Source organism: Syngnathus floridae, chromosome 13 (genome assembly GCF_059516105.1).
Source record: "Syngnathus floridae isolate MCC-2025c chromosome 13, RoL_Sflo_1.0, whole genome shotgun sequence".
Classification (NCBI taxonomy): domain Eukaryota; kingdom Metazoa; phylum Chordata; class Actinopteri; order Syngnathiformes; family Syngnathidae; genus Syngnathus; species Syngnathus floridae.
Window position 1 is genome coordinate 14,600,133 of NC_142425.1, and position 9,801 is coordinate 14,609,933.

At 46.8% G+C, this 9,801-nt stretch overlaps 3 protein-coding genes across 6 annotated transcripts; 2 read left to right on the top strand and 1 right to left on the bottom strand.

Annotated features, from left to right (window-relative positions):
- Nucleotides 1-683: 683 nt before the first annotated feature.
- Nucleotides 684-5,255, bottom strand: tm4sf1 (transmembrane 4 L six family member 1). Of its 4 annotated transcripts, none has more exons than XM_088394658.1 (5): nucleotides 5,108-5,255; nucleotides 2,575-2,728; nucleotides 1,780-1,848; nucleotides 1,237-1,379; nucleotides 684-1,167 (listed from the first exon to the last, which is right to left on the bottom strand). In XM_088394658.1, the coding sequence occupies exons 2-5, from the start codon at nucleotides 2,656-2,658 to the stop codon at nucleotides 969-971; spliced, it is 495 nt and encodes a 164-aa protein (XP_088250784.1). In that variant the 5' UTR covers nucleotides 2,659-2,728; nucleotides 5,108-5,255; the 3' UTR covers nucleotides 684-968. The 4 variants fall into 4 exon arrangements, with proteins under 4 accessions (XP_088250784.1, XP_088250786.1, XP_088250785.1 ...); XM_088394660.1 differs by lacking the exon at nucleotides 5,108-5,255 and adding an exon at nucleotides 3,703-4,113; XM_088394659.1 differs by lacking the exon at nucleotides 5,108-5,255 and adding an exon at nucleotides 3,045-3,121.
- On the top strand, nucleotides 4,248-7,255 carry tm4sf4 (transmembrane 4 L six family member 4). The gene is made up of 6 exons (XM_088394656.1): nucleotides 4,248-4,405; nucleotides 5,512-5,741; nucleotides 6,094-6,183; nucleotides 6,284-6,429; nucleotides 6,561-6,747; nucleotides 7,148-7,255. The coding sequence occupies exons 2-6, from the start codon at nucleotides 5,571-5,573 to the stop codon at nucleotides 7,163-7,165; spliced, it is 612 nt and encodes a 203-aa protein (XP_088250782.1). The 5' UTR covers nucleotides 4,248-4,405; nucleotides 5,512-5,570; the 3' UTR covers nucleotides 7,166-7,255.
- Nucleotides 7,256-7,824: 569 nt separating this feature from the next.
- LOC148389126 (transmembrane protein 69-like) lies at nucleotides 7,825-9,767 on the top strand. The gene is made up of 3 exons (XM_088394654.1): nucleotides 7,825-7,956; nucleotides 8,292-8,336; nucleotides 8,428-9,767. Exons 2-3 carry the CDS (start codon nucleotides 8,292-8,294, stop codon nucleotides 9,187-9,189), a joined length of 807 nt encoding a protein of 268 aa, XP_088250780.1. The 5' UTR covers nucleotides 7,825-7,956; the 3' UTR covers nucleotides 9,190-9,767.
- Nucleotides 9,768-9,801: the final 34 nt, after the last annotated feature.

Below are 9,801 nucleotides of genomic sequence, written 5' to 3' on the forward strand. Positions count from 1 at the left end.
CCGCATCGGTGTACTCGCCCCTCCCTTCCTGTGTCTACTCCCAATCAACGTACTCATCACAGTCACCTGGCTCTCTCTCGTTACCTGTCTCTTATTTAAGTCGTGTCTGCGTGTCGCCCACTCCCGGTCGGATCGCTGCTGTCTTCTCGTCTCTTGTCTCACGTCTCTGTCAGTTCGGTTTCGGTTAGCCAGTCGGCCGGCCGGCCGGCCGGTCGGCCGGTCCGTTGAGTTATGTCGGTTTGCCGGTTGCGTTGGGCTTCTTCCCGGCCGGCCTGGTCCTCCCGTCGAACTCAACTCCCTTTTGCCCGGTCCGAACTGCATTTGGTCGCCCTGCTCCATTCCCATCCGTGACAGTTGTCCGGTTTGTCATTTAGCCATGCCAGCCACTCGTGTCTTGTCCAGTTGTGCCTCGTTGTCTCGTCCATTTGTTTGGAGTTAGCGCCGTGATTTCCTTCAACTCCGCATGATCGAACCGATGCTTTGACAGCGGACAAAACAAGTTATGAGATGAGGAAGATGACGTTTCTATCAACAGGGCCAAAATGAAGTGTGTTCTTCAAAGGATCTCTGCAACACCTGCAAACTTTTCTACAATCCTGGAGACTCCAAGTGCACAATAATATGTCCTCGGAAAAATTCCATGTTATGAATTGACAGCATTGCCACGTTAGAAAACACATACATAGGAAGGGAGCATGGTAAGTTTATTTGTAGGATTTGACTGAATTGTGTTCATTTTCTCATATCGGTTGCCAAGAGACTCTTCAAGTTGAGAGCTAAATATGAATTTGGAGTTGTTTGATCAAACCGAGTCAAAGTGTTGCTCAACTTACCGAGCCTATATGGGCATCTTCTGAGCGCCTCAGCACATTTCACGCATAACGTGGAGCGCAAATACGTAGTACGTGTTCAAAGCAACGCAGTCGAGCCGAGCTGTATCCGCGTGGCGCGTATTTGGGTGCTCTTGTCTAACCATTCAAACTATACTCCTGCTTATAGCAACAAGGCCGACAGACGGCGTTGACCAAACCGCTGGCCAGCTGCAAGAGGCACAGGATGAACTCCAGCAGAGCCAGGCCCAACAGCACACACAGAAGAGTCACGTTCCATTCCACCACGCGGAGCGGCTGAAGGCACGTCGCCCACGACTCGGGCTGCAGCAGATACCTGAAAGCCGCGAGAGAAAAGCGTAAGACGGGCTTGACGTCCATCCCCCGCTCGTACCGGTGCCGCTACCTTCCTCCTTGATCCGCGAAGGGGTACGACCACCCGAGAGAAGTGAAACACTGGGGACCCTGCAGCAAGGCCAGGCCGGAAATGACCAAGCAGTAGCTGGCCCCCATCAGGCCCACCGCAGCCGCCAGCACTGACCCGCACATCTGAGAAATTCAATACATAATCGTTGTTTGTTTCTTTCTTTCTTTCTTTCTTTCTTTCTTTCTTTCTTTCTGTCTTTCTTTCTGTCTTTCTTTCTGTCTTTCTTTCTTTGTTCATTCTGGAAGAAATAAGAAGAGAGGCAGCTGCACACTTGCACAAACAGCAGCTGTACACGTGGCTCGACTTGTGTGCCAAGCTCACTCAGTGTGTTGCGTGTTAAGCGACAAAGGCACCCTTGTTTAATTACCAGGCTTGGATTAGCATTAGCATACCACCTACCAAAGGGCTTCATGTAATACTAGCGTCGAGACAACTGCCGAACGGGGTACGTTTGTTGTTTCGAGAGAAGAAAACAAGCACATGGTTCCGTTTCAATATTGATCACGAATCCCGGGTGCTTACCATCAAGCTCTCATTCCAGCAGCAACTGCATTTTCCCAAAGTGCTAAAGGTTATAGCAGGAATCAGCATCTAAAACACAACACACGCTTTAGACTTCAAATGACAAATGAAGAGGTGAGATGTAATGAGAACCATGGCTACACATTGAAATGTTATTTCTCAACCGTGGGTGACTGGATGGATGCATGGATGGATGGATGGATGGATAGATGGATGGATGGATGGAATTGGGTGGGTGGGTGGTTGGATGGATGGATGAATGATGGTGATACTTTGATATTTCTCTTCATTTTCCACGCTTCCCTGGCTGCCCTGCGTCACAGGAAGTTCATTCACATCCTAAGAGAGGGAGTGAAGTTCCCAAGGTCTCTCTTTTTCCCACACACACACACACACACACACGAATCATTTCAGACAATATGGAAAATGAGAAATGAGCTCAATTGACACCGCAAAACCTTGTTTGTCCTTGGTAACGGACATACTGATTAAGGAAACGACTCCGCAATATAAGTCTTGTTTGGTTGGGAAAAATATACCCTCTCATCTGTTTAAAGCCAAAGAAAGGGAGCAGCTCTGAAGGAGAAGAAAACCCACGGATCAGATCAGATCAGATCAGCCCCATGAACAGAACAGAAGGAGCTACTGAAAAAAAGTCAAGACGTGCACATTGAAAATATAAAGAAGTTCTATCAAAAGAAAACCACTATTTCTGAAAAGATGCAATATGGAATGTTGTGATGATTCATTCTATCGTATAGCTACTGACTTAAGAAGTTGCACTTTCTGGCTTACCAGCAGTCCTCCGCCGCCCAGTCCGCCAAAGTAGCAGATGTAGCTGGCCAGGCGCCCCTGCTGGATGTATGTCATTTGCCCCATCGGAAACAACAGCAGCAGATTGGCCAGGATACAACAGAGGGCCAGAGGTAACAGAGCCAGGCCCAAAGACCTGGCGAAGCCCACCGAACAACACATGGGAAAAATCAACAAAACTGCAAGGAAGACACCGTCAAATCCCAGCGACAGCCAGGCAGGCCAGCGGCGGGCAGGCGGGCGGCCCAAGAATCTGTCCGAGCAGCTGGCTGCTGGGCTGTCAGGAAATAATCCTCCCTCTTTTCAGCCACTTCTACCGCTGAACAAAATGGGCCAGGAAAAAACACACACTCACACACACATGCGCCCACACACACACACACACACACACTCAGGAAACAAGCTGACCAATAGCTGCATGAAGTTTATAATTAGAAATATGAAACTCTAACAGGAGATGTGTTTGTTGCTTTCTCTCGAGGTCTTGCAAACGTTCCAAAAGACGGCCCAGCCTCAATGATTATGTACACGTTGAGTTTTTCAAATGAAGTATCTTTGAAATGTTGACTATTACTTAATATGTGCCTTTCCCTCGGGATCAGAGTTGCACAATTTGTCAGTGGGTCTCCAGCGGACAACAGGTCACTCACTACATGACCTCCAATGTCGGCATGTCAGAAAGCTGAAACACTCACGGAGCGCAGTTATGCACTTTACAATTAGGGCTCGTAATCCCAATTGGAATGCACCGCAGCCGCAGCCGCAGCCGCAGCCGCGGGCAGGTCCAGATCAAGCCCATGCTGATCTGGAAGCCCCACATGCTGCTGTGATTAACAGGTGCAGCAAAACACAGAGATAGATGGGTTTGATGACAAAAGACACGTCACGAGTCTCACGTGCTTCTTTGCGGGAGCGACTACACCCTGGGCTCGCTTGACTATTTTTGGAACCACATCGCCAGAAACGCTTAGCTTTCCCCAACGTGAGATAACACCAGGTTAACCGAGCCCCGTTGCCGCTCCTGTACAGTAGGCGGCAGTATGACCCAAAGACAACAAAGTAAAGAAGAAGGACGAGGAGGGGAAAGGGAAAGCGTGTGAGCGGCCGCACCATTATAGATCAGGAGGAAGCGAGACAGCAGCGTCGATCAATGGCCCGCCTCATTCTGGCCTTTTCGATGACACTTTTCAATGACAGAAAGTAGATGAGGCTTTTCAGCGAGTAAAAGCCTTGACGATAGGGAGGGGCGCCGCGCACCCTCAGCACACAATGGAATCCTTTACTCTGCTGACTATAGTCAAACAGAATGCAGCAAGTTCAAAGTCGCCTTGCTGAGGTCATCCAAGGTCATCACTCTCTGCCCTGGGAGAAAGCTTGCGTTCCACGCTCCCCCGATTCCCATCCATACATTGGACCGACGGCGCGTGTCAAACATTCAACATCATAGCGGCAGAAAAGGGACTTCAATGATTGCATACATGCCCTTTCCCGTAATTATGACATGAGTCACATAACTAATGACAAACTTGTCTGTGTCACGCCTCGTCCCCAACTGCTCCACTGTGTGTCTGTTGTCGTGGTTTCTGTCTGTGTGCTCGCCCCTCCCCTCCTGCGTGCCCATGATCGGTGTGATTGTTCCCACCTGCCTCTCGTTACCTGTCGTGTATAAAAGTCCTGTCTGCCCCTCGCTCCCTGTCGGATCATTGTTATGTGTCAACGTCATGATGTCGTTTTGGGTCTGGTGGCTGTCGTTCGGGGTTGTCGTACTGTCTTGATGCCGTCGTGTCCTGCTGTCTTCTTGTTTCACGTCCCGGTCAGTCAGTCAAGTTATTGTTTGTTAAGTCATGTCAGTTTGCCTTTTGAGTTGCTTCAATAAACCCTGGTCCAAGCTGCACTTGGTCGTCCTGCTCCGTGCTCCACCCGACCGTGACAGTCTGATCTCATACATTATTAGGCTCTTGCTCACTGATCATGGCTGGACGGTGACATGTAACCTGTCACGTCTGTGTGGCAAAGACCAAAAACTTGCTACCATGGGCGCCAGTTGACACACAAACACACAGACAGACAGCAGATCAGCACATCACTATTGATTGGTTGTCGAAACAATAGGAGATTTTTGCTCATTTTCATTGTCCAGCAGCCAGAAGAAGAAAGATTGCTTTTACTCAGAGTTTGAGCTATGGTAGCCAGATCCTTTGCACATGAAGCAATGTCATATAACTAGGGCTATAAATTTGTGTGTAGTTCCACACAATCAATTTTCATGAACAAATATATATAAAATGTATATATATATATATATATATATATATATATAGCATACACTGAGACGTCCTCACAACATGGGCCACACAAAGAATCAAATTTGCTAATTATTCCACATAGGGGATGATGTATTGTGTTAAAGTTTAATACAAGACCTGGACGTCTCACTTGAATCAATAAGCTTGATAATATTCATATCGTATTTGATAGGCCAGACAGATGTCATTTTTATCTTTTGGTGACTCACCAAAGCTAGCTCTGCTTCATCGATCAAATGTCTTTGTCGTCCTACCGAACCCAAAAACAAATGGTAGAACATTAACCACACTATCTTCGCTTGGGTTTCTCTATACACACACACACACACGCAGACAGCGCCCTGGCTCAGTGTGTTTTTGCATGAAAGCAGCAGCCAGTGAATGCACGCCTGTTTGCTTTCTTGCAGCCTGCACTTGTAAAAATGTGAGGTCACCGAAAAAGCTAGGCGGGCGGGCCACGGGGGACCTATAAAGGCTGAGCTCTCGCATCCTCCATCCTGTCTTGTAGTCTACATGGTGACAGATGTCATTTGAAAAGCTGCAAAAACTGCTGGATTTGCCTTTTGTTCCCCAATCTGCTTGCTTCTGTACAAAACTTTGAACGTTGTTTCAGGTGAAGGGTCACTCGACATTTGGTTTGGTAATCCGCCAACGACGAGGACGAGGACGACAATGTGCTCCGGGGGCTTTGCCAAGTGTCTGGGGATCACGCTGCTGCCCCTGGCAATTGTGTGTGTGCTGTGCAACATCCTTCTCTTCTTCCCTGGCGGAAAGATTGTAGAAAGGGAGCACATCACTGAAGAGGTATGGTACTTTGGAGGAATTTTTGGCTCCGGCATTTTGGTAAGTTTCTTTTCTTGACACCGATCCACTCACTCACTCACTCACTCACTCACTCACTCACTCACTCACTCACTCACTCACTCACTCACTCACTCACTCACTCACTCACTGGTACAGTTTACGTGACAATTGAGCTTCAGCTTTTCTCACCATTCATTTATGTGACTGATGGATATTGTCTGTATTCAGGGTTTCATTTGGTTATGTCCAATAGTCTTGCTGAAAACGATTTATTTTCCTTCCCTTTTCGTCTCTTTTGTGCAGAGCGCGACATTTCTCATGGTGAATACTTGGTTGTTTGCATCTAAACTACTCCATTGTGTCTTTTTTGGGGGGGGGGGGTTGACGGCAGATGATTTTCCCAGCCCTGGTCTTCCTCGGTCTGAAGAACAATGACTGCTGCGGTTGCTGTGGCAACGAAAGTTGCGGGAGGAGGTTTGCGGTGCGGTGTTTCATGTCTCCATTTTCATCCATACGTAGAAATCTAGCGCTAGCGATTCTGGAAAAGTCCAATGGCCGTTCTCCCGTACCTCTCCTGGTAGATGTTGAGTTCCATCCTGTTTGCGGCCGTCGGTGTCGCAGGAGCCGCTTACTCGGTCATCGTTTCGGCCGTGGCCGTGAACCACGGACCCCGATGTCTGGCTGTATCCAACAGCACGCAAGTGTGGACGTATCCCTTCAGCGAGGGGTAGGACGAAAACCACACGCAGCTCACAATTGAGTGTGAAAGCGCATATTACAACATAGACATGTACGTATGAATGTCATCCACACAGATGACATTGGATGCATCTCCTTTTCTTCTTTTCTCATCTGCAGTAATTATCTGAGCAACTCAAGCATGTGGTCAACCTGTTTGGAGCCAGTTGGCGTGGTGTCCTGGCATCTGTGGCTGTTCTGTGTTCTGCTGGTCATGGCTTTAATCCAGATGGCCCTGTGTGCCGTGCAGGTGATAAACGGGCTGTTGGGAGCCCTGTGCGGGGACTGCTGTGGATGCTGCGCTGGGGTAAATCCCTTGTAATATAGTACACTGGAGCAGAGGTGGCCCAGTCTGGTCCTGGACAAGCCCTATTCAGATTCAGCCGGAGTGAATCCAGCGAGCAGCTCATCAGCAAGCTTTTCGGAAGCCCGTCAAACATCCTGATCATGCCAATCGGGTTTAGGGAAACATCTGAAAAAGGAAGAGTAAGGTCTTTCAAAGACCACACTTGGGCCACTCCGCACCAGACAGTTCATATGTTTCAGCGTACTGTTATATTTCTAATACGCCATTTCATTGCTATTCACATACTTCCTCTGGATAACAGCACTGTGTGTTTTCTTCTTGAGACGTTTATTTACGTAGGTATTTATTTATCTGTTTATTCATGTATTTATTTATTTGTGTATTTCATCATGTATTTCAGAATGATGGAGCTGTGTGAGCATTTCTCGTCAGCTGAGATCACCTCACCTTTTGGCAGCATTTTTTTTTTCTGTATTCTATTTTTAGAAAGAGGATTTTGACAAAAAGAGCAACTTGATTACAGTGTAATGTACACGACAAAACACTGGTAAAATGACAGAGGTTGGACTGATAATGTGTGTTTTTATATTGACTTATGCTGTGTATTGGAATTATTGCAATATCACGGGTATTTTCAAACACTGAATAAAGCATTTTGTCACAATAACCAAACAGAATGACCTACATAATGATTCCTAGAGGAAACTTGGTATGGTCTGTTCTCTGGTGTTCTCTTTTGGTCATCCTTTGTGGTCTTGCTTCCAAAGTAATTTGCACGACATAAATATTTGACATGAAATATTTGCATCGGTTCATATTCAAATGGGGAGGGAGGGAGGGAGGGAGGGATACCTTTGTGACATAGGGAATGAAAAATGTAGAAGTAGGCAGAATATTTTGATCCAGGTTTATCAAGAAATGTTGACTTTTTTTTTTAAATACTTCAAATGTGAGCAAAATAGCTCATACCAAAGCAAAAATCCTATTTTCTACAAAATCTGAATTAATACATTTTCGTAAGTCTTTACTTTTTACGACTACTACTTTATTAATGCTCGTGTCTGTACTTTTTCTTCGTTATTTTGGGCGGAACTTTGTTTTCAACAACCTGTTTGACACGGACGTTTTTGACGGCGGGCGTGTTCGTGTCACCAAAACCCAGCACCCCGGATGGTTGTCATAATATGACGATTCTTGTCTCTGTCAGAGGTAATTTTCTGATTCTTAATTATAGTACTGTTTTAACTTTGTACTAACCAATTCAGAACTGATGAAAATGCGCCATTGTGTACTGTCAAGTCGTTTAGAAAACGCAGGATATGTTTTACATTTGCTTCAAGTCCGCACGTCACCTTGATTAAAAAAAAAAAAATGCACATTGAGAATATATCAATCTTTTGACACACCATCTTATTAAGTCTTAATCTTTCATACTTTCAATCTCATTGATTTCTCAATTATCTTTTTTGCATTCATATATTTTTATGTGAGCTAAATTGTGCATATTCAACCCAATGAGTGAACCTGTGTACATCTTTCTCTAGATGCTCTCTGTTTGCTTTAGAAAAAGCACCCTCACTGCCCAGAAGGTACGTAGATATTTGTGATAACACGTCTTTGTTTATGACCACGGTGAATTTGAAATGTAAGTCAAATGTTTGCCCGGATATCTTTTCTCAGCTGTCGCACGTGGCTCGCCGCCCACCACAATGTTGGCCATCGTCACTTCTCAAGTTTACCGAGGCTGGATCAGGCCATCGACGTGCCGGCCTGGCCTCCTTAGCGCGGTCTGGACTTTCCCGGGACGAAAATTGTCCCGGTGCGTTTGCGCTTTCCTCGAGGACACCGTTTCATGCAGTGGCTTTTCCGTCCGGGAAAGGATACTTCCACTCATCTGTTGTGAGGCTGAAGAAGCGACAGCAGCCCGAAGCTCCTCCTCGAGAGCTGGACCTGCTGCGCTATGACATGAAGGACTTGTGGAAGAGCCCCAAAGCGGCTCTGTGGCTAGGCTTTGCGGGCCTGATCCCCTTTGTTGCCCCTCCTCTCGTCATGGGCGTGACTGAAAGTTACATTCCCGACTTTGCCTACGCTCAGTTGGCCTACAGCGTCTCCGTCGTTTCTTTCCTGGGCGGCGCTCGCTGGGGCTACGCCCTCCCCGAGAGCAGCCCGGCCAAACCCGACTGGATCAACCTGAGCAACAGCGTGGTTCCTTCACTCTTGGCCTGGGTTACCACGCTCCTGGCTGAGAGCATCGTTCCTGCAATGACCATGGTTATTATGGCGCTGGGAATCTCACTTCACTACGATCTGTCTCTGCTGCCCACTTACCCGAGCTGGTTTAAAGCCCTGCGCGCCGTCTTGAGCCTCGTGGCGTTTTTTTCCCTCATGGGCACACTCGTTGCACATGGAATGTACCCGGAGAAAACCTTTTTTGCAGAGTGAGAAACAGTAAGAGTAGGCATCGTGCAGAAAGTTGGTCATTGTCGAGTTCAAAGAGAAACGGCGCTCAAATGTGAACATCCGGTGCATTTGAAATTCAATCTATCAAACGAATCAACCAACGATATAAACTATGGAACAAAATCACTGAGCTCAAAGAGTGTTTCATCAGCCCATTTTCAATTTCAGAGCGTTGAAGTCAACAACTTTGCCACCGTTCCGTCTGCAGTGGATGGATCCGACAACTCGGGAAGAGCGACATCAACGAGGTAAAGGACATTACGTAAGATGCAATCTGGAGTAATCGCTTCTTAAAGCTCAAGTGCACCCTGTGATAAGGTTCAGCTTCAGTCAAGGCGTGTCATTTGTTAATCACGCAGTCCGTGACGGCAACATCTAAATCGCATCCGACAGACGAGCGATTGATTTCGGAAATCGAAGCGTGGACGTGACCATGGGCTTTTTTTTGGGGACACTTAGAATAGAATAGATCTTTATTGTCATCGTTACATGTACAACGAAATGAAAAGTGCCAACCGATCAGTGCATCTGCTAAAATAAAAGTCTATACGAACTAAGAACCACACAAAAGAACATCCATACTTGAGTTCATGT

Excerpts from the sequence above, each read along its gene's own strand:
- LOC148389126 (XM_088394654.1), top strand. The coding sequence starts at position 8,292 with ATGCTCTCTGTTTGCTTTAGAAAAAGCACCCTCACTGCCCAGAAG. Across the intron at positions 8,337-8,427 it reads GCACCCTCACTGCCCAGAAG|CTGTCGCACGTGGCTCGCCG; the intron begins GTACGTAGATAT and ends ATCTTTTCTCAG.
- tm4sf1 (XM_088394657.1), bottom strand. The coding sequence starts at position 2,754 with ATGTGTTGTTCGGTGGGCTTCGCCAGGTCTTTGGGCCTGGCTCTGTTA. Across the intron at positions 1,849-2,574 it reads TGGGCGGCGGAGGACTGCTG|ATGCTGATTCCTGCTATAAC; the intron begins GTAAGCCAGAAA and ends GTTGTGTTTTAG. Across the intron at positions 1,380-1,779 it reads GCTGGAATGAGAGCTTGATG|ATGTGCGGGTCAGTGCTGGC; the intron begins GTAAGCACCCGG and ends TGAATTTCTCAG.
- tm4sf4 (XM_088394656.1), top strand. The coding sequence starts at position 5,571 with ATGTGCTCCGGGGGCTTTGCCAAGTGTCTGGGGATCACGCTGCTGCCC. Across the intron at positions 5,742-6,093 it reads TTTTTGGCTCCGGCATTTTG|ATGATTTTCCCAGCCCTGGT; the intron begins GTAAGTTTCTTT and ends GGTTGACGGCAG. Across the intron at positions 6,184-6,283 it reads GTTGCGGGAGGAGGTTTGCG|ATGTTGAGTTCCATCCTGTT; the intron begins GTGCGGTGTTTC and ends CTCTCCTGGTAG.